Source organism: Rhinolophus ferrumequinum, chromosome 16, assembly GCF_004115265.2.
Source record: "Rhinolophus ferrumequinum isolate MPI-CBG mRhiFer1 chromosome 16, mRhiFer1_v1.p, whole genome shotgun sequence".
NCBI lineage: Eukaryota > Metazoa > Chordata > Mammalia > Chiroptera > Rhinolophidae > Rhinolophus > Rhinolophus ferrumequinum.
The window spans coordinates 31,709,324-31,733,864 of NC_046299.1; the positions used below are offsets into that span (position 1 = coordinate 31,709,324).

The following is a 24,541-nucleotide window of genomic DNA, read 5'->3' on the forward strand; positions in this document are numbered from 1 at the left end:
TAAAATATTTTCAAATTTGTTAAAACATTTTCTAAGTTATTTCTTAAGTCTTACCCTAAAGTAACTGATGGCTCTGGCAAATGAGTAATATTAACTAATGTGTACACTCACCGACGAGGACAAAAATACTTATCTTAAAATCAGCTAAACATAGTTTTACCCTGATACCAAAAAACAAATTCATCTTTAGATTTCCTAAGGTGATAAGGTACGTTAGACTTATTTGGGGATAACTATAGAACCCTAAAACACTTACCCTGAAGTCACATTCGTAATGTGCTTTCAAAAGAAAAATACAAAAACACTGTGACAAAACTGTTTCATATAGATACTTTTAGGTAAAATTTTGAGGTTCCACTCTAGCAAACTCAACAATTGTTTTATTTTATAACCAAAGCCTCTCAAAGATAAGTAGCATTTTCTTACACTTTAAGAACTCCCAGAAAAGATTCTCACCTTAGCCTGTAGCCTGTCATATTCAAAAACATAGTCTACATACAGCTTTAAAATTGAGTTCCTAGTTTATCTAAATGATAAAAATCATTTAGATTTTTATTTTGTAAGGTGAATACTATGCCTTCCTAAAAGGCTAGGAGAAAAGAAGTATAATCCAGTCTTATCCAGAAGGGCAAAACTCAGCAGTTAAGTGCATGTCTATAAAGTAATTAATGGTAGGGTAAAGACAGGGATTTTTTTTTTTTTTTTAATGTAACGATTACTTAAATTCCTATATACCGGTAGCAGTCCATTTTGTGGGGGGAAAGTGTATGAAAAAACAAAATACCATTTTACATTATAAAATCAGCAAATATTTCATTTTTAGGAGATAGAGATGAAATGGATTTTTTAAATCATAAAGTAATGGGTTATTTACGGGAGAAAAAAGCACCCTGAACAGAAAATGTCATGAAGAACAACTACCATACTTTCACACTATTAGTACCTTGCTGTCAATGATAAATAACAAAATCCTGGGATAAACAGATCACACCTCTGACAGAGCATGAGAATTTTCAACTCCATGACAAGTTCAAATTATCTCCTTTGCACAACAATAAACTGAATTCAACACCAGAATAAACAATTCAACATTCTTAGAAAATCAATCTTAGTTATTTAAGCTATTTTAAATTACTTTATTTTGAACTAAAACATACTTTTTAATGTAATTTATAATGCAGACAAATAAAGTTAAGTTCTTACACTGCTTTTAAATGTGTCTTCCAAATGAAACTTCAGGTTCTGAAAGTTGTTAATAGTATCTTCTTTTTGATAAATTATATCTTTCAATTCTTGAATTCTTTGATTCTGCATAATTATTTTCTTTGAAAAGAAGAAAAGTAGCAATGTTTAGTAAATATAAGTAAAATGAAAATATGATGCAGTTTTAGAATTCCTTCAAAATTTTAGACTAAGCAAAAATACCAGGGACAACACACTATGCATAACATGAACTTATTTTCATTTAGAAAATAGTATGTACTTATATAAACAAAGGAAACAGAAGCGACATAGCATATTGGGTAAGAAGAATCTGGAATCAGACTGTCTTGGTTTGAATCCTAGCTTCTCTACCTTCTAGTTGTGGGAACTTGAGAAAATACTTTAATGTCCCTGTAAAAATAAAAAACAATACTATCTATATCATAAAGTTATTCTGAGATTTAAATAAATTAATATATGTAAAACACTTAAAAAGTACATAGTAAGTGTCCTATAAAAATAAATATGAAAAGTCTAAAAGTGCTACCAACCAACTTATTGGTTTCCTCTCTTTTTTTGTAATTTAGGAGAAAGATGACAGGGGATTTTATTTTCTATCTTGCACAGTTTAATATAATTGAGTTTTCACAATCACATCTACCATTTTTATAACTAGAAAAAATAAAGGAGAAGATTAGGAACTGTCTAAACATTAGCCGCAAAGTCTTCTGCTAAGTACACTGCTGTGATTATTTCTTTAAATACTGGATAGTAGATACGAAGATCTTGAATTATTTGCATCTGATCATATCTTAAAATATTTAGTTCTTTAGAAGGATAAATGTAAGTTAAAATAAGAAGACCCATACCAGAGAAGGTCAGGAAAACTAGTAAGCTTAGAGCTCTAAATTTACTTCACCTCCATGTACACCTGTAATTTCACATGTAGATCTATCAACGTTAAATCTATCTACAACCATTTGGAATGATTATCTAATCTGAAGGTACCAGGGGCCAGAGATCTTCAGAATTCCAATGCTTCACACTGCTCATTCCACATCCCATAATTTAAAACACTCAGTAATTTCAGATAACACAAACACAGTTTAAACTAATCTAATCAACACCATGCACCCAGTAAAAAAAAAAAAAATGACATAGATCTATACGTGTTGATGTAGAATTAACTCCAACACATCTTTTAAGGGAAAAAAAGCAAGACACAGAACCACAATCCCATTTTGTGTAAAAATTTTTAAAATGTATGTATGTGTGTTCTATATATATATATATATACATATATATATATATATATATATATATATATATATATTAAATATTTTCTGGAAGGACTGAAGAAATTTTCCAGTCACTTTTTAAAAGAGGTATGAGGGTGAAGATATATATTTTTCAATTGTTTTTATCACATTCATTACTTTAATTATTTTTAAAATAAATGTACCTTGTCATAATTCATGCCCCTTCAATTAATTAAGTTCGTTAGCAAGACAAAAATAAAGCTTTAAGTATTACCTCATTAGATTTCTCAAGTTCTTCAACCAATGAATTTAAGTTAATTTCTGACTCTGAAAAAAAATAAAAATATTTTTTAAAAAAATCTAAGCATCAAAAACAATGTATCACTGAATAATCACAAAACCTAAGCTTCTATGGTAGACTTTAGTGTTATATTCACGAAAAAGGATTTTTGACAACACTAGAAACACACGGCACTCAGTTACTAATTCCTCCACCAGAGGGTAATGTTTCTGAATAGGCCACTTTCAACACTCAGAATAAAAATGAATGACATGTGCTAAACGGTAAAAAATTTCTGGCCTAACTTCAGGGAAGAGAAGGAACTAGTATCTTTCTGTCTACATCATAATGTAGAGGAACCACTTACTGCTATTTTCTACCCATCTTGTTTCACAAATAAAAGGGCAGAATATTTCATCAAGTCTCTTAAAACCTAGATGTGTTTCTCTCTCTCTCTCTCTCTCTCTCTCTCTCAAACACACACACACACACACCCATTACTTTCAAATCTAGAATGAAGCACCAAAAAACCTTAAGAGGTTTTTTAGAACCTCTTACAACCACTCCACAGGAGTCACTCTATCCCAAACTTGCAAGCCAAGAGCAGAATCTACTACTATAGCATGAGAGTTCATAAAGAATATAGAAGAACAAAATTTACAGCTTTACAATTTCCTATGATATTTCTTAATTTGCTGATGAAGTTAATACTTAGTTCTTTCCCCTTTTTTGAGAAGTCCATTTTATAATATTAGTCTAAAAGTAAATGAAGGCAAAAATATTTTTAATAGTAAATTACAGTAAAGCCATAAAAATGGTAAAACATGAACTATGTTCCCCAAATCAAGTAATTTTCTGGTCATTAAGGCAAATAAGCTGCATGAAGCTCTTATACTAACCAGCTTTCTTTTTATGCATTTTTATCATCTAAATATGAGTAAAGCACATCTACTTACCATTTTTTCTCTTTTTTAACTCTTCCTGCGTTTTGATTAATTCTTCCTTGGTTTTAGCTAATTCAGCTTTAACTTGATTAAACTTTATTTCTAAACAAGCAATAGCTTCCTGGGGGTCAGCAAGAGATGCAATATATAAGTGAGCAATTTCAGCCTGTTTCTTAATATCAGTGATATCGTCTTGAAGAGAATCAATGATATCTTCAATTCCTATATAATTATGTGCTTCCTAAAAATAGCAAAAACCACATGCCTATTGTTAACAGTGGCTTTCACTCTTACAGTGTGGTATCACTTGATTTACAAAGTTTTAAAAACACATAGCAAAAAATTCACAACTTGAACTTTTAAAATATTATATCGAAGTATCTCCAATTATGAAAAAGTTATGTTCCATTACTCATTTTCTGTTTTATGGAACATAAGACATATTTCCCCATAAAAACAATGCTGTAAACTGTGATAAGTCATTATAGAACAATTGTGATTATCTAATTCAGGTATACTTTCAATTACATAACAAGTCTTTAAAAAGCTTTGGTTGGGACAGCCGAGAAAACAAACCTCCATTTTCACAACTCAGACCAAGACCCAAATCATGTCAGGGACACATAACGATGGTTTGACAGCAAGAGCCCGGACATCACCATCTCGGGCCCCAGAACTGAGTAATTAAAAAATAAAACAGTAACAAAAAAACCACAAAAGGATGTGACCAACTTCAACCTCAGTGGAAGCAGGAGAAAGGAATGTTTCTTCAATAGTAGGGAATGGTCAGTTGGCCAGAAAAAACAATCCTTTTTATATATAAACGTTTTTATTTTAACCAGAGCAGCAAGTAAATGACCCATTGGGTCCCTTATACCTTTAAACTTGTTTAAGTTTCAATAAATTGAGAGGGACATTCCATAATCAGACAAAAAGGAACCTATCTACCTATAATCAATACTATGACTCAAGCAACACCAAAATGAGATACAAATGTAATAGAGAAATAAATTTTTCAAGTCCAATTGTTATATTTAAACTGTGTGCTTACATTCCTAACAAAGCATGCTTAATTATAATAAAGCTACATAGTAAGTTTTTCAATTCTAAAGTATTGTTTCTTATCATTGATGTTTACACTAAATCCAATACCAAAAACCTCAATGGATTTAATATTTCAGTTAACATACTTTGGTTTGAACTTTCATGGTACAATCTTGATTCACTGGTTCTTCTTGAGTGTCACTTTTACCAACCAAATCTTTGAAGATAGCCAAACGACATTCAGCATTTTCTTCTAGTATCTCCCGTTCCTGAAGGAGTGTTTCCCTGCATAACACAAATGAATCCTATTTTTGTGTTTCTGTTTTAAATTTCTAAAATTAAGTACAGTATAAACTAAAAGATTCAAATAATTATTTGTGTGTAACTCAGAATCACCATGGAGATCAGTTAACAACTATTTTCAAGCCTATATAAAGAGGTCAGAATTCAGAAGCTACCTAATATAAGTTTAAAAAAAAATTTAAACAAGTAAATAAAATTCTCCATTTTCACCAGGCCATGAAAGAAATAACTTACTTAAAGTCAGCTTCCCGTTGAGCCAAATATTGAGTAAACTCCTGTGTAACCTCTTCACGAATTCTAAATTCCAATGTTAACTTTTCTTTTCTTTCCTTTATCAGTTTTTTTCTCAAGTCTTCTATTAAATCCAACAATTTCTAAAACACATAAATATTAAAATTCTAATAAAAAAACAAATATGTCCCAAGAGACATAAAACTTTCCATTTAGTTGATTATAATTATGCATCCTTTTAATAGTGATATTAATCTCATGGAAAATTACGTATTTGCAGAGATTTCATTAATCTGAAAAATCAGGTGGGCCTCTCCACATTTTAGAAATAGACTTATAGTAACTGAAATCTTTTCACTGTCTAGCTACATTAAGAAAGAAAGGAAATGAAAATTTGAGCACCTATTATCCACCAGCAACTACTGTGGGGAATTTCTATTTGATTTCATTCAATCCACACAACCTTCTGTGAGCTTGGTAGCAGCATTTACATTTCATATGTGGGGGAATAAGGACAAGGTATGTGGTAAATGCTTAAGGTTTAGTTTAAAATTTGGTCTGTCAAAATCTAAAGCCTAAATGTTATAGAGAATAGTTACTAAGTACCCCAAAACACTCTCCAAATGGCAAAGAGAGATGTTACTTAAAGTTATTGGGCTTTTATAATTATCCAAGTGTGATCAAAAACTCTATATAGCCTTTGAAAAAATGTATATAGTCATGCAATATGGTCAACGAATAAAGCAATTAACACATGACATGGCCAGTATAGATTTGTAATAAATTATAAAATTAAGGTAACAGCCTGATATTCTTTTTTAAGGTTTCTGATTAAAATTTCTCAACAATAAATTAACCAATTAACTCTCTCAAAGCTACAGATTTTTCAATGTCTCAAAAATTTTAGTTTTGAAAATATTTCTATAGATATCCTGACTTTGAAGTTCGACTTCAAAGAACTTACACTGAGGGAATAATTATACAAGACCTAGTATTTTGGCTGTAAGAATGGTTATTAGTGTTTTTTTGTAGTAGTGATTGTATTTAAAGTAAAAATAGTGAAACCCAACTCAATAATTACATGTAAGAGATTGGTTCAATTATGGTACCATCAACTATTGTAATGAATAATGATGGTTTACATTTCATCAATTTATACTTTTCACAATTCATTTTTAAATAAAGAAAATAAGGTTACAAAACAGATGTATGGTAAAAACCCATTAACATAAGTGGTAGATTAGAGATCTTCATGTTTAATTTTTTCCCTCTTTTTTCCCCCAGATTCTACCATGATTATATAATACTTTTATAATTTTAAACAACCACACAGCTTCCCACTGTTTAAAACAATAAATAATAACTACTGAAGAAGAAACGTGGGAGACTTAAGAGTGATCTGCATATATGTGGGAATACCTTGGGAAATTGGTTCATTTTAATAATTCTCAATGTTTAATTTTTTACAATTGTTAGCATCTGATAAAAGTTTTTGTTGAAAAAATTCTGGTTGGTTATTCTAGTTGGTTATTCTAGTTAAATGAACTATAAGTATAAATATGCTAATATCAATATATTTCATACTACTTTTAATACTCCCAATCCTCCAATTAAATGCTAATATAAAACATGCATGCAAAGCCTATTCATTTTCATTTCTCAAAGTTAAATATTAGAAAAAATTTTGATGAAATTTCTAAAGTATATAATCGATAAGATATGCATTTACACTATTATAAACTGTAGCATCATTTTTTCCTAGTAAATTCAGAAATGTTGCTAACATTTCAAGTTTAATCAACATTATAAATAAATTTCAGCTTTAAGATCAGTACAAACTAAAATAGGACTATTAATGGCTCCTTTTGTCACGGAGGGAAATACTACATTACAGAAGCCCAAGGTAAAGGAGGTCCAATCACATAGTGACTAGATAAACTGGGACTAGTACCATGTGAAGTTTTCATGCTCATTGCCAATCAACACAGGTGCAATGATGGCTTTCAGGGACACTGAAGTAAATTATTGAAAAGAGTATTTAACCCAATACACCGTCCATCTACTTGGATTCTACAGTCCAAAAGAGTACCATGATGTGAGACATGTCACACTATTACAGCACATCCATGAGCACAACAAGGTCATCGGCGTTCCTGGGACTCTGGTAAGAAGACTCCATGTATACATATGTAGTTATCAATTCATGTGGACATGATCTAAATTTCAGAATTAATTCAACTTAAACATATGTGTGAACTGTATTTGGACAGAGACTATGAAATATTTTTTTACCATAAATGTAAGACAACAAGCAATTCATGTTTTTGAAGGAAGAAAGTAATTGGTACTGGGTAGACATTATGAGCATTTGTACTTAAGACTGCAAAGTAAAAGTTTGGTGGAATATGCAAAAATCATTGGATGAAAAGATACTGGGGAACAAGATATTCACGTAGTCTCAAAGTATCATCCCACAGATAATGCTTTTACAAGGGAGACAGAACTGAAACACAATACTTTAAACACAACACCTTACAGTGAGCAAAAGTTAGCATCACCAAGAATGGGGAAGGAAATCAGACATCATTGTCTCCTGATATGATGCAACATTCACAACTTCACTTACATAATAGTGTTAAACCTGAATCATGAGGAAATAATCAGACAAATCCAGATTGGGGGTATTCGATAAGACAACTAGCCTCAACTTTTTCAAAATATCTATGCTATGTTGGTAACTAAAAAAACATGACAAGCAAAAGCAATGTGTAAACTAGTTGTAGATCAAAAACAAAGTAGCTGTAAGGGACATATTGGAACAACTGGAGAAATCTCAATGTGGAAAGTATAACAGATTATTGTAACAATGTTAAATTGCTTACGTATGAAAAAGGCCTGTGATCATAAGGAAAATATCCATGTTCTTAGGAAATATACTATGCTCAAGTAGATATAAGGTGTCATTATGTCTGCATCTTGTTTTCAAATGGTACAGAGAAAAACAATGTGCAAATACTCATCAAAAGAGAATTAAATATGGTAAAATGTTAACAAATGGCAACTCCAGGTGAAGAGTAAATGGGTATTTACTGAGCTAGTCTTCCTGTAGGTTTGAAATTTTTCAAAATATAAAGTTGAGATATAAAAAATTTAGTGTATTGTTGAAAACACTTGGAAGAGAGGGAGGCTTAAGAATTGTTAACCCGAATTTCAGAATAAGCCAAGCTTAGAAGTATGAGTTCTTAATACATACTCTCTTTTCCGCATGGCTAATGAAAGCCTTATCTTCCTCTAATGTTATATCTAGATCCTCATCAGTAGGTTCACTTTCCACATTTTGGTTTCCTTCAGCTTCTTCTAGCTCCTCAACCAAATCTTCATTTTCCACCAGATCTTCCAGACTACTTTCCCATGAAATCGTAGATCTTTTTACATTTAATATTTTATTATCTGAATTATTAATGTTCAGTGATACATCTTGAGAAGATTTGACAGGTCCAAATGACTTCTCTTGAGAGGAATTTAAAATGTCTGGAACACAAACCTATTAAAATATTCAATATGACTTTTAGAACAGGCAAGAACTGTCCACTAAAAAATAATTTTATAAATTTAATTCAAATGATAACTCGAGTGTTTAAAACCTAGGCAAACAAATATTCAAGAAGAAATTAGCATCCTTAGATGAACATTCATTAACAAAAAAGCTAATTACCCATGTATACTACAGGTAAATTTACTGGGTTAAGTTCTTAGTACTATTCTTAGCAGGGGGGCTAACCGATTAATCACTAAATGAACCAGAATGGAAAAGCAGATAATTCATTGGAAGAATAGTACTCATAATTTGTAATGGGTATCTATTATTAACACTTGATATGAGGTCATTTTAATCCTAGCAGGGGTAACTTTGAATCTTTTCCCATGTCCTCCTGTTTGGTCAAATATTTGTATTTTAATTTTCAATTATTCCTTAGGTTTACAGTTATAAGTGCAAAATGTATTATCTATTCCAAGAAAAAAAGTCATTAATATTCTAATAATAAGAGGCTTAACAGATTCTGCAGAAGTGTGAATATATTTACCTTTTGTGCAATGGCTGAGAACTTCAATACGTTGAGTGTTTCGTCATAGGCAAAACAACATTGGCTGATGTTGACAATCATACATATTTTCCCTTTACCATTAAAAAAACTTTGAAAATAGTGGGTCAGTTTACTTTCCCGGAAAGGCACATGCTGTTGAAACCTATGAAAAAATATTAAAATAATTGTAAGTTAAATGTTATGAAGTCAGGATGCTGATAAATTTTTACAAAAAAAAATTAATCTAGCTATCATAGACTTAAATTCTAAGCTAGTGATTCATTCCACCTGTAATAGTCATTTTCTGTTTATTTGTTGGTTTCTTTAAATACCACTACTACTACTACTACAATAACCCATTAGGCAAAATGCTAAGAAAATCTCTCTGAACTGGGTTGTGTTATTTAGTATAGAGCAATTATACAATATATGCCTTAAAACACCTTAACTAGAAATGAAGGCTGATTTATAATTTACTCAGCCTAAAATGTTAATTAATGCGGAAATCTATCACATCTAGAAGAACGCAATGCACTAGTAAGAATAAAGTGATTTTTGATGCTAAATCAGCATCATGAGAAGCTTATTATATTAAGTGTCTGTCGATATATATTTGCTATGGAAAATATTGTGATTACTTGATTGATTCACTGACATTGACCGACATTCTTTTTATTTTTATCATTTTTTAAAATCCATGATCTCTGAGTATTTTAATTGTAATCCATACATAGTCATTACATAAGAAGCTGGATAAAAACGAAAAAGAACTTTCTAAAGCAAGCAAAGTTGCAAGTTTAAATATTATAATACTTAATATGCAAACAACACTTTCAGCAACCCTTACTTTGACTTTTCACTGTTCTTCAAAACATTAATACACTTTCCCAGAGTCAATAAAGAAGTATTGATGTTCCCAGTCTCTCTTAACCTTTCACCTTCATTTTGTGTCTTCATGCTTCGTTCTGAACCAGCAAGATCACATAAAGACAATCTGAATAAACAAAAAAAACAAACTTTAAAAGTTCTTCAAAACAAAACAATTCAAAATAATTACAATTTGAAGAATGCTCAACTTACTCACTGACTCGCATTACACGAGGTGTTTCAGAATCTTCAATCTGTAATATTCTAACAGTGAATATGCTGTGACTAAAAGAAATACACAAGCATCAAATATTATCTTTCATTTTTAATGTTTACATTCTAAATAGGAGACGCAAGCATCTAAATCAACATCTGTATCCTAATACTAGCCATACCTCCAGCACTGCATCTGCCAACTAGCTCCACTGTTCCACTGTCACCAATATTTCCGACTATCTAAAACCAAATGTCTTATTTTTCACTTAGCCTTAAATCCCTCAAACCTACTCCTTCTCTAAACATTCCCATTTCTACTAATGGAATTGTTTATAATAGTCTCATTTCCTTGCAAAGATCATACTATTAGTTAAAATATTATGTACAGCTGATCTTTGAATATACACCTAAAATATACATCTGACCTAAACAGAAGCTTATCTGGATCATATATTATCTTCATACCTTCATGGGGGACAGGGTCCCTTAAAAGAAAACCTGTTTTAAATGTCTCATTAAACTTATTTCCTTTTGTCTCTCATCCTCCAACCCCTTCTATAAAAACATCCTTTTCTTAACCCTTCAGATTCTGTCTTAAGAATGTGCATATAGTCTTGTGTTCACGGAATAAGTGGAAAAGACACAGAAAGTCCACCATTACAGGCAACTCAGCATATTGAGGTTAGATAGTCACATAAAAAAAGAATAAAAATATCTCAGAGACTTCATGCAAATTAGTAAATCTTTTCTTAGAACAGTAGTCCTGACAGTCATGTGTGGTTAATGCTCTTCAGTTTATAGAATGTCTTTATCCCTATGGATTCACTTAATATAACAGAAAACCTACTGCATACTTTAATCTTAAATTAGCTGTATTTAAATTAGCACACAATACCTTGGGTGCTTCAGGCTTATACCATAGGGTTTACTCCTTACCTTCTACTAGAAACATTGTTCAGTTTTGTGAAGGCAACACTCTGGTGCTTTATTCCTAGTTTTAATAGTCTATATGCTTCTTTGGAATCAGATACTTGAATCCATTGTAAATCTTTAAAAAATGAAAAGGACATATATCAATTTATATAGACACAGTATTTGCTGTTCAATGTAATCTTGTTGAAGATTTATGATCTCTTTTCCCAAAGACACACAATGAAATCTTCTTTCTTTTAATAACATGCCCTAAATGGAGTCAACTCAGCTATTCCATACATATTCTACTAGAAAAGAGGCACACAAAAGAAGGATATTTTTAACAATTTTCCAGTATTTAAGTTATACAAACACACAAAGTAAAAATTCTTCTATAGAGTCAGCCAAAGGGAAAATTAAAAAACAGGTAAGATTCCTCAGAATTAGACATCCAGGAAAAAAAAACACACAAAAAGCACAGTACAGATTAAACCTACACAATTACCTGTCTGTGAGACATTGCAGATTACAATTCATTAGTGAATTAAGAAATCAAATTTTATTTAGTCAAAACCAGCATTTTGTAAAACTGAAGTAGAATACAAAAAACATCAAAGTACATTCCTTATAGTAAGGGTAAGTATAATTAATGAAACTTGAGTTATAAGATATATACACACATAGGTACCGGGTTACAATGTTATTGTGTATTTCCTACTGTGATTAGTGGTTTAAAAACATTGGAAAGATACCATTGTGAAAGAACAGAAACAGTTCCATAAGTCCAAAGTTTGGACACTGTTACAAAGCAGCAGCATAATGTGAGTATCAACACACACAGCTTTTCCCATCCCTTAAAATTCAATCAGTGGTAAGTAAACACAATGGGTACTAAAATAGACACCTTAATATTCAGGTTTAATTAACATGGCAAAAAGTACTTCCGAAGCACAAACTTCACTTATTATCTTGATGTTAATAATTAGTAATAAATTTTTCAATTTCTAGTTTGCTTTCCTATAGCTATAACAAAGCCTAGAAAGGAAGTTCAGAGTAATAAAAAAAAAAAAAAACATTAGCATACCTTTTACAAAAGAATAGCCCTTTATATCTTGGGAAAGGCGTAGCATCTTTCTCTTTTGGAATTTGGACGACAGAGGAACAAACAAGTCATAAATACATTCATTATAAATCTCAAAGAAAGAAACCCACAGAGAAAATTTTATGTTATTATCCATATTCAAGCTAGCTTGTTCATAATCTTTCATGGATTCTTCAAACTCTGGGATATTCAAAGAGTTTGTTAAGCTTCCTACAAAAAATAAAAAAGGATAATCACAAAATTAAGCAACTGACTAAAACAATGAAGTAACAGAACAGATCAAGACTCCTAGACTTGAAAAACTAAATACCCTTGATCTTTTGACCAGTAATGTTAAATATCTTTTGAACCAAAGCAGATGTAAATAATATCTATCTATATTAACCAAAGTTTTGCTTCTTCTTATCTTTTCTTTTTGAAAATATACTAATGAACTAAACTGAAATTAAATGTAAAGGACATTTAATTCAACATGAATTTAACATGAAAGTTACAACCAGTGAAAGGGGTATCTGTGATATTAAACTTAAACTTTATAGTAACTGACATTTCATATAGTCATGTACCATTTTCCAAGTATTATTATACCATTAAAGAAATTAAATCACAAGGAATGATTCAAAAATTAAAAGCTTTTCAAACGTATTTCATGCAGTCAACTTTTTAAAGATAAGAAATCTTACCATAAAGAGTATCAGAACTGTCATTTTGCATAACAACCTAAAAAAGAAAGATATTTTTTTAAAGTTAAAAACCATGTTTATAAACTAGTAACAAATTCTTCAACTTCTAGTTTGCTTTCCTTTAGCTATAACAAGTTAAATAACCAACATAGTAATTACTTGTCCAAATTAAGTCACCAACTAAATCACAACTTTTCATCTACTCAATTCAATGATCCCTGTCTATTAATTTCTTCCTAGTTAAATAATACATTCTCTAGTTTAAAAAATGTGGGAAACTACAGAAGAGTATTAAAAGAATTTCATCATATATAATTCTTGCCACTCAGAGACAATTGCTATTAATCTTTCAATCTATTCCATTCTATTCTTTTCTCCACACTTATTATAAGCTTTTTCTCTATATAAAATTTATTTGTAAACATTTGGTAGCTACATAACTAAATAAATGTGAAATGACTTAACTATTCCCTATTATTGAACATTTATTTACAAGGGTTTGTCACTAGAAAATAATACTAAGATAAACATCTTAATATATTATTTTATTCTTCTGCATTCTAATTATTTCCTTAGGATATATACCACCTAAATCTTGACTGGTAGAAGAAAAGATTAAAATTTTTTTAAGTTCTCAATCTTAATAGTTTGCCAAACTGCTTTCTGGAAACACACTTTAAATCAATGTATAAAAATGAGTATCTCATTTTTAACATTTTACATTTCATAGGCCAAATAATATTTTGTTTTAACTGGATAATTTGTTACGGAATTTTTTTCATTATAAATGACTAATTTTCTCTATTAATTATCTATACAATTATCCGCCAATCTCCATAATTTTGTTGAAATACTTATTTCACTTTCACCAACCATAATTATGGACTTTGAACTTTGAACTCCACTAATCAACAACTTTTTATTACCTTGAAACCCTGATTTCCAAATGTGTTAAAAAGAAAATCCCCAACAATATTTTGAAAAATTTATAAAAACCACTAATAATTTTTAACCATCTTGAATAGGATAAATATCTGAAAACATAACACAAAACCCAGGAGGAACAGGAGGAATAAATAGACAAGTAAAACTTTATTTACAATTTTTTTCATGAAAAACTACCATATTTTGCCATGTACAATGCACACCCACGTTTTTGGCTCAAATTTTCAGGGGAAAAATCTTTCATTTTAATTTTTTAATTCAAATTTGTATTTGTTTACATTTAGGTACTTTTTTTTTGTATTATAGAGGAATTTCAGCATTTACTTGTTAACATATTACGGTACAAGAAATTTTATGTAACAAATAACTACAACATACAAGCAACAGATACAAGAAATAAGAAATTTTATGTACCAGTAACAAATTTACAATATTTACCCACCATAGAAAGCCAAGTACTTTTTGTCGTTGCAAGTTCGTTGTCAGTTCAACAAAACTGATTATCATATTCCAGGGTATTATTTTGCATATGGATATCATATTGATTTTCTAGAGTTACACTTTTAACTCATAAGCATAAATAAAAGAATTAAATCATTTCTATAGGTACAGAATTAGTACTACACATTTTTAATGCGCATCCTTATTTTTCCCCTCACACATTTGGGCCCAAAAAAGTGCATTCATTATACACGGCAAAATACGGTAATTTAAAAACAAAAGAGGTAAACACATAACCTAACAGGTAAGACACATAGGAATTAAGCTGGTAAGAAACTTAAAATGTGTTACATGAAAGAGCAAGTTATAGAACGTATGTATAGTAAAATCTCATTTTTGTTTAAAAAAGACTATATCCTACATATAAAGCTAGAAAAATATGTGCAACTATATATATGTGTATATGACTGTGTTTGTGTTTGTTTATATACAGACGGCTCTGTACATAAATTTTGTATATAGAAAAAAATATCATAAAAGATACTTTCCAATCTGTTAATGGTGGTTTTCTCTTCGGAAATGAAACTATCAGAAGTTTTCACTTTTTATTTTTCACATCCTTTGTTTCGATTTTGTGTATACATATTAGTTTTACAATTAAAAGAAGAATTTTAAAAAATCATTACATAAAAAGTACAATGCTGTTTTTACAACCAAAACAGATTTCAGAAGCATTTACATTTGTTTTAAACATTTCTGCTGTTTGTACAATATAAGAAGGATGCCTTCAAACAAGTTTTTAATACTTTTCTCAAAAAGAAAACCACCACCAACACCACCAAACATTCCAATACAGGCTGAAACAAACTAAAGAGCTTATAAAAGGTCATGATTTATATATATTTCTATACTAAAATACTTCCATACCTCTTTAACTTGCCGAAGCAATGCACTTTTGTTGGCAACTTCTTCTTTCTCTTGGTCTGGTGATAACCGTAAGTATTCTCTGGATCTATGTGGTTTAAGATTCATTTTTGTATATAGTCTTTCCTGAAGACTATCAAATAACACATTCAAAGTTCGAGGCAGAATGCCTATATTTTCTTCTGTACCTGTGAAATAAATTTTTGTTTTAATACTCTCTCAGTGAAAAACATCCTTGGATTACCAAAGCTCCTTTTATACCACAAATAATGCAGGAATAAAAAAAAAATAGTGAGAGAAATTGAAGGATTACTCAGTTTATCACTTTGGTCTTCACTGTAACATGGATGTTTTATCAACTATTATTCTGATACAAACCCTGAAATTTTACATTCAGATCAGGCCATAGATTTGCAATCAACTATAATCACAAAGTATAAAAATAAAATGAATATAAAATGTTCCCTTGGTTATCCATGCTTAATTCACTATGTCACATCAATCCTTTTTCTGAATTTTTATCATCTAATTCTCTAGCATACAGGTAAAGTAGTTTTGCAAATGAATTAAATCAATCTGAATTAAAAGCTACCAACAATATATACTCAATTATGCTATGACTATTAAAAACAGAGCAAATGTACTAGGTAATGGAAACATAACTACATGCAAGTATTATTAAAATGAGTGAATATTAGTGCTTTTTCCCTTTCCAGCAAAAATAAAACATTTTACCTTGAAACGTATATGTTTTCCTGAATTGGTTAGCCCATAAGTAAAAATCAGCCGACTCTGTCCTTTCAAGAGGTCTTTTACTGGCTGCATAATGCAACCATGGAAGAATTCCTTCTGTGTAGTTTCTGGACCAAAAACCTACATAAGCATTTTTTAAAACAAATCTTTTTAGAAAATTCAGGTTAATGAATATACCCTATAGCTCATGTTTTAAAATTTTTTTAAATAATTTTATGAGATTCATTCTAAAATAAGTGCCATATTCCCAACTCCCACAAATACACTTGATAGATTACCTACTCTCATGAGTTCTCAAGATATAAATCTGACCCAGCCAAACAAGTTTCATCTAAATTCTGAAAAGAAACCTTTCATAAATATATATGAATTATATTGTGATTTATTCACTTCCATATATATATTTATAGATCTGAAATTTCAGTCTTACCCTTGAGAAAAAAATACTAATGCCTAAGTTCTAAATTCCATAAGTACAAGATGCATATAGTTAATTATACACAATTACATAGCAACTTAGCCTAAGCCACGTCTCCTTTCCCTAAAAGAAAAATCTTTAGTTTGATATGGGTACTTACCTTGGAATAACTGAATTCTGTGCCATTTGTCCAGAGCTTTTCTCACTTAACCGAGTGAGGGTACTCTGAGGATCTTTCAGCAGGAACAGTCTGTGTGTCCAGCATATGCACACAGCCCTAGAATAAACCATCAAAAATTTCCCTACTAATACATAAATAAAAACAACTGTATTTTGTCCATTTAATGAAGGTTAAAATGGTAAAACCCAATTAAATTCAACACAAACCTCAGACTCATGTTCTTTTTCGGACTGTGTGAATGGTCGTATTCGAAGACAAACCTGAGATAGTCTTTGGATTCCAAACTGTTTGCCTAAAAAATGAAGAACAAAAATAAAACTGTATTTTAAAAACACGAAACACGGGCTTTTTCAGGGATTATCTTTCTTTAAGTGGCTTATTGTTAGATAACAATCTGAGATTATACAGAAACTTTAAACAGTGATTCTCTGTTTTTAACAATTTTTGTTTAAAGAAAAACAAATCTGTTTTTTTAAAAAATATAAGGTTCGATTTCCTCTACCTTCTTGAAGTTTATAGTAAGCCTTTTTTCCCTATAAAATCCTAACATTTATAATTAAATACAAATAACAGGGCTCAAAGTACAAAAACATAGAGCTCTAGAATAAATCACAAGTAACCAGAATAGTCTATAACCCAATGCTCAATTCCATCATGCATTGAGAAATTTTTGCTACATAGCATTGTCTTTACTGCTTCCTTTGGGGAAGAAATGAAACCTCGTTCATTTTTTTAAAATAATGTTAAAGAAATGTTTAAAATTATTTTTAAAAGTAAAAAGGAAACAATTATTTGAAAACACAACTTAGCAAAAAGACACAAGAACCAGAAAATCTGAATAACCCTTTATTAAAGAAATTCAATTTACTTCAAATAAAATAATTCCACAAAAAACTCCAAGCCCTGGAAATTCACTGTTAAATTCCCTCAAACATTTAAGGTTATAATACAAATAAATAGTAGATATCTCTTTAAGAAAATAAAGGACACTTCTTGAACTAATTTTGAGGTAACATACTTGAAACACAATCTGATAAAGATGTCATCAGTAAATTACACAATATCCCTAATTAAAATAGTACAAAAAGTCCCTAATAAAATATTAACCAATATGTAAATTAAGATAATATATCCTAACCAAATATGGTTTATTGCAGGAATGTAAAGATCAATTAAGCACCTCACACTGTACATTGTGATTCAAAAATGGATCATAGACCTACTAAATGTAAAACTTCTAAAAGAAAATACAGAAGAAAATCTTTGTAGTCTTGAGTTAGGCGAAGATTTCTTAGATAAAACACCCAAGCACAATCCCTAATAGAACAAACTGATAAAATGGACTTCCACAAAATTAAAAACTTCTCTTCAGAAACACAAGAGATGAAAAATGAGACATAGACTGGGAAAGAAAAAATTTGCAAAGGACCTATCTGATAAGCAGTTGTATCAGGAAAATATAAAGAACACTTAAAATTCAATAATAAGAAAACAACCAACCCAAATTTTTTAAATGGGCAAAATATTTAAATTGACACTTCACCAAAGATACACAAATGGCAGATAATCACATGAAAACATATTTAACATCATCAGTTATTAAGTAAATGCAAATACCAATTTGATACCAATACACACACCTATTAGAATGGCTAAAAATGAAGACTGCCCAGAATGGCCAACATAAAATTGCAAGAGAAGAACATAGTTGAAGGACTGACATGACCTGACTTCAAGGTATACTATAAAGCTACAGTAATCAAGATGGTATGATAATGGCAAAAGAACAGAATCAATCAATGGAACACAATGGAGAGCCCAGAAATAAGTCCCCATGCCTATAGTCAACTGACCTTTGTAAAAGTAAAGGCAATACAGTGGAGCAGACAGTCTTTTCAACAAACGGTGCTAGAACAACTGGACATCCACATGCAAGAAAATCTAGACAGACCCTTCACAAAAATTAACTCACAATGGATACACACCTAAATGTAAAATGCAAAACTATTAAAGTCCTAGAAAACCTAGATGACCTTGGGTCTGGCAATGAGTTTTTTAGATTCAACCCGAAAGGCACACAATCCATGAAATAAATAATTGATTAGCTGGGCTTCACTAAAATTAAAAACTTCTGCTCTGTAAAATACACTGTTAAGAGAATGAAAAAATAAGCCTCAGACTTGGAGAAAATATGTGCAAAAGAAATAAAGAACTGCTACCCAAAATACAAGAAGAACTCTTAAAATTCAACAATAACACAAACAACCCGATTTAAAAACGGGCCAAAGACTTTAACAGACACCTTATCAAATAAGATATACAGATGGCAAATAAGCATATGAAAAGATGTTCCACAACATAGGTCATCAGAGAAATGTAAATTAAAGAGATACACTGCATACCTACTAGAATGATCAAAATCTAGAACACCGACCCAAAACGCTGATGAGGATGTGGAACAATAGGAACTCTCATTCATTGCTGGTGGGAATGTAAAACAGTGCAGCCACTTTGGAAGACAGGTTAGCAGTTTCTTACAAAACCAAACATAATCTTGCCATATGATCCAGCAATCACGCTCCTTGGTATTTACCAGAAGGAACTGAAAACTTATGGCCACACAAAAACCTGCACTACATAAAGCATGATTCCATTATATTCCAAGAGGCATCCCTTCCTCCCTTCTTTTCTTTATTTATGATTACTAAATGAGCCAAAGTTAAAGAGCCTGGCACATGATGGGTATTAAATATTACTCTTTTACCTATATTTCCTGTACTCCTCCTTCCCCTCCCATCATTCTTCATAAACTGGGTTAGTCCATCTTTCTAAAGCATCAAAATTAACCATCTAAAAGGTAACAGAATAAAAATGGACTGCAAAGTAAATGTACAAGAAAAAGTCTGTTACAAAGACACACAGCAAACATTACAGTAGTAGGAAGGGTGGTGGAAGGACTTTCACTTCTTAAACTACTGAATTATTTTAACTTATAAAAATCTGTATTATTTTTTAAACTAAGGCCTGTAATTCCGAGGGGCATAGTGGAGTGTTTTACATTTTTAAGACAATAACAATACTACCTGACATATGTTGAATACCAGGAACTACTAGCTCAAAGTAGTTCAGTTTCAATATTAGATCACACTATTTCTTTTGATATCATATCTTTGTGAAGATGGATTTTTCAGTAGTTACTGTGATAAAAAGTACTCCCCCAAAACAATGAGGAACAAAAAATAAGGGTGTCAATGTTTAATCTGATTCCAAAGCTTGAGAAATTGTGCAGTGCCCAAAAGGTACACATATCCCATTAATAAATAACTGTGATAATAGAAGAATGAAGTTACATTTTTTTTTTCTTTTTTACTTAATTTTTTAAAAATGGCTACTAGGTTAGGTCAGAGTTAGTTTTTAAGTTGTTTGGACCTATTATTTGAAAGGGAACTGTTACGTATTTAGGGCATTATGAAAAAATTACTCAGATAAGAAGTGTGGGGGCTAAAAAGAAAATTTTCCTCCCACCTTCTAAGTTCTTCTAACTGGGCTAAAAATCAACTTAACCGAGACAAATTGACAGGAGAAAATGTCCAAAGTTTATTATATGAATATATATTTGAGGGTCCACAAGAATATGAAAACCCCAAAGAGGCACTGGGCAGTTCAGTCTTACATGTCATTATGGAAAAAGGAGAAGGGGACAGGAATTTCAAAGGAGAAGTAGACTGCAGCAAACAAATTCCTGCTAGACAACACAGAAGGATTGGGACACAGGAAGATCTAGCTAAACAGGCCCCTGCTTGGATCCTTACTATCTACCATACTTAATTCAAATTAGGTTAAGGTGAAAATCCTTAAGGTGAGTAGTTTAAGATTCCCTTCCTAAAGCAGGCCTCTTCATTCTGCATTACCTCAGGCTTGAAAGGAAGAGGGTCAAAGGTTTTTTTGATTTTTCTTAACCACTTAAAAATGTAAAAGCCATTCTTAGCTTTTGTTCTTAATAACCAGCTTAAAATCAATTTCCAAAAAGGTTCATCTTGAAGTGGCAAGACTTTGGTCCCCTTCAGAGGGTTGCCTTACGGAAAGCTCTGCTCTAGTCGTACCTGCCTGCAAGTACAGTGTGCCACACAAATTTCCACTCAATCATGATAATCAACATAATAGTTTTCTAGTACTTACCTCCGTGCTTGAAGCAACTAAGGAAAATTCACGAGAAAGATCAAGCTTAATGCTGTCAAAATTTACTTCCAAAGGCTTGCAACTGGGTCAGCACTAACAACATACGATGGTCTAGGCACTCCATCTTGATTTAAATTAGATTCCATTCTGCAAGAATAACAGCAATTTCTTTAGACAGCCTTAATAAATCAGCATGTAAGCCACCCATACTTTAAAAAGTCTTAGTCCAACTCAGTACTTCCCCCCATATAACTAGATTTACAGCGAAGAAAAACATTAGACTGCTTCATCTATATATAACATGGTGACCCATGGAAAAGACAAAGATCATATTATACAGATTCTGAAACAAACACTACTGGACACAGCCTACCACTATTATTCATATGATCCAACCTATGGATAGATTCATCGAGAGACTTCATGAGTAAAGGTATCCCAAAAAGTAAGACAATATAAAACATTTATATGTCTGCCTGAAATCCTCTCAGGAATCATACAGGAAGGGTGGAGTAAATAACCTTGTGTTACTTTAGTTATTTCGTGTCTGCTAAAAATGTTACTTACACACTTCATAACGTTTTAGCATTTAGGAGTTAAACTTAGTTACATAGACACTTTCAACTGAATTCTTCTAAATAATGCAAGTGCAAAGGGAAGTTTAATGTATGTGAACGTATTCAAACAGTACCTGACACATCACAGGTCTTAAAATTAAAGGTGAATATGGAATAATGCATCAGTAAACTAGTACAACTAAATGAAACATCAAGTTACCAAACCTAAGGGTAAACATAGGGGTAATCTTAACAGAAAAAATATTAACATTCAAATATTCACTGAGACGCTACTAGATGCCATAAAACCAGGGATAAAGAAAGAGAGCTCCCTGCCCTGCCGTTCTTTGACAGTATTATGGATATCCAGAACAGTGACTCCCAAACTTGGGTTCCTGGCTCAGGAAAGTAGTAACGGGCATCCACAGGTGTTCTATAATGAGCCAAACATGGCACCTGTATATTGGTACTACGTTGTTTACTTCTTCACAGCAGGCCAGGGTATTAGTTCAACACCCCACTAAGGTGCTAACTCCCATTTTCCACATCTATTGCTTTTAATATAGCTCAAATAAGCTGATTTTAAGCCATTTAAAAGCTTCACTCCTTTGCACACCCCATGAAAACTGCATCCTGCTAGCCACAGGTAAAACCCAGGACTATAAAGACCCCAAGCCACTCTGCCCTTTGGAGTTCTAACCCAGGGACTCCATGCTGTGCTGCTGACAACATCACTTAGACACAGCAGTTCCTCTTTCTGATTCTTCTCTCCCTGCCCCTAATTCCAGTGGCCCTTAACCCTTCTAACTCTAGTCTCTGGAAGGTTTCATGCTGTGGGACTTTTGCATGCAACCCTGTCAAAATGCTACCCCAGTAAAGCTCCTTGTGTGCTCCTGCCACTTTGTGGTCATATCTTTTTCCTTGATAATAAGCCCTGAAATCCCCAAATGCAATTCAACAGGTTGTTTCTTTGTTTTTCCTACATTGAAAAAGGACGAAGGAAATTATACATTTACCTTGAACAAGGCCCAATAAAGTACATGATCAACCACCATACAATTAAACAAGTTTAATATCTTTACTGCTGTTGTTTTATTGTATAATCAGTGATGTAATGAAAATGGGGAAGTTACTTAAATGCAGTTTGATAAAATATTTCAAACATGTAATTTATGGGTGAAAACTAAGAAAAAGGGTATCTGATAGAGTAAAAAATAACCACTGATCTAGAACATAGGGAAAAAAACGCTTGCAAAACATGAAAGTACTGGCTTGACATTTCATGACTCAGATTTCATGGAAATGCCAGGAAACTGGAAAGTAAACTTCATTCTTTGCCCTTAATTAATTTTTGTTTCACCTCCCTCAAAAAGTGTTGATAAATCTTTTATAAAAATTAGTGAATTATAATAGAAATATCTGTACCTCTTTTTTAAAAGATTATAGATTCTACTTGTTCATATGCTCAGTTTTCAATGAATTGTCTCTTAACAAGTATAAAATTGTTGAGGTGTACTGTCACACTGTACTTTTAGTTAAATACTACTTATGTGTGGCCTCCCTAACTAGACCAGAAATTTCTTGGGGACAAGAACTGTTTTATACTACTTTGTATCCCCTACGACAAATGCAGAGATGTATGAGTGATAAAAATTCCATCTAGTGACTTCTAGTGGACCATCTAGTGACCATCTAATGATAAAATCCTCTATTCCAAAAAAAAAAAAAAAAAAATGGTCCTACTTTTTTTGGTGATATTATCTTTAGCAACAGCAGGGTTCAAGACCTCATTTCTCATTTCAGAAGGCTGTTGCCATGACTGAGAAACTTAATCTTTACCTTCTCTCCAGTGAGATTCCATGGTTGAAGACCAGTGAAAAAAACAAAAAAATCTGCTACTGAATGAGGTTTATGAATGTCATCAACAAAATATAGCCTCAAAAAGAAGTCTCCAAAACTAATTGATGAGTCCTTGATATTATTTTGCAACTTGAAATGTTGGGTCTTCGATATCTAATAAAATATATACACCGCTATGCTGCTTCTGGGTAAACATGCTACTTTGTTTTAAAGAACGTAACTCTGAATTTGATCATCTTCAGCAAGGATTGCGGAAGGCATGAACATGTGTCAATCAGTTCTTCAACAAAGAAGATCGGAGTTGTGCCAGCAGGAATCACAGAAGCAGGAGGTGAAATGGGTTGAGGGAACTCTAAATTGCGGGATGACAGCGGTCATTGCACTCGCCACACACACCCACTTACGCTGGGCACAGCAAAGTCCAAGAAAGACATAACCCCAGGATCGTCAGCAGCCTGGTAATAAATGCACAGACGGCCACAACTGGGCTTCTCTCCCCTCCCCCAAAAAAAGAGGCCATGTACCTGACAAGCAAAGTACTCACCTCGGGGATTTAGGAAAATAGGTGTGGCAATAGAGGCCTACGCCTCAACAATAACAGCAGCAAGCAGCAACAATAATAAAGATATTGACTGCCAACACTTAGTACCTACTACATATCAGCATGTTTCTAACAACTTTACACATTTTATCTTCACGAAACTGGAAAAGGGAGGTACTACTATCATCACCCCTTTTTAACAAATAAGAAAACTGAGCCCACAAAGATTAAATACGTTGTCTTGCGTCACTCAGCTAACAGGCGTTGGAGACGAAATTTAAACCCTAATCCAAGTAATGAGGCTCAACCCTCCGACGCGCACCAGGTGCGGTAGGCGCACCCCCTTCTCCCCAGTTCCTGGGAGTAACCTCAGGGTCGTCAAGAGCCCCCGGGGAAGACGATCACACTGCCAGAGCCGTTTCCCCGCCTCTGGCCTGAGAAGTGCACAGTCACCCCACCTCCTTCTTCTCACCATCACCCGGGCCACCTCCTCACCTGCCAACGTTGCCGGCCTGTCCAACCTGCGAGCAGCACCGCGAAGTTTTGGTTTTCAAATTCAAACAATGGCGGCCAGGGCAGCGCACTGAACGCTGGGAGTGGGCGGAGCTTCCAG

General features: G+C 32.2%; 1 protein-coding gene across 1 annotated transcript in view; it reads right to left on the bottom strand.

Annotated features, from left to right (window-relative positions):
* The window catches only part of KIF20B (kinesin family member 20B), a 62,741-nt gene extending 41,625 nt beyond the window's left edge, over positions 1 to 21,116 (bottom strand). The window contains 22 exon segments of the mRNA XM_033131413.1: positions 1,204 to 1,323; positions 2,737 to 2,789; positions 3,699 to 3,927; positions 4,877 to 5,015; positions 5,268 to 5,407; positions 8,518 to 8,808; positions 9,350 to 9,512; positions 10,197 to 10,343; positions 10,430 to 10,501; positions 11,369 to 11,480; positions 12,429 to 12,656; positions 13,130 to 13,166; positions 15,443 to 15,627; positions 16,175 to 16,192; positions 16,195 to 16,312; positions 16,771 to 16,787; positions 16,790 to 16,853; positions 16,855 to 16,887; positions 16,998 to 17,056; positions 17,059 to 17,083; positions 20,971 to 21,047; positions 21,050 to 21,116. Of these exon segments, the coding sequence (XP_032987304.1) occupies positions 1,204 to 1,323; positions 2,737 to 2,789; positions 3,699 to 3,927; positions 4,877 to 5,015; positions 5,268 to 5,407; positions 8,518 to 8,808; positions 9,350 to 9,512; positions 10,197 to 10,343; positions 10,430 to 10,501; positions 11,369 to 11,480; positions 12,429 to 12,656; positions 13,130 to 13,166; positions 15,443 to 15,627; positions 16,175 to 16,192; positions 16,195 to 16,312; positions 16,771 to 16,787; positions 16,790 to 16,853; positions 16,855 to 16,887; positions 16,998 to 17,056; positions 17,059 to 17,083; positions 20,971 to 21,047; positions 21,050 to 21,116 (2,394 nt within the window).
* Positions 21,117 to 24,541: the final 3,425 nt, after the last annotated feature.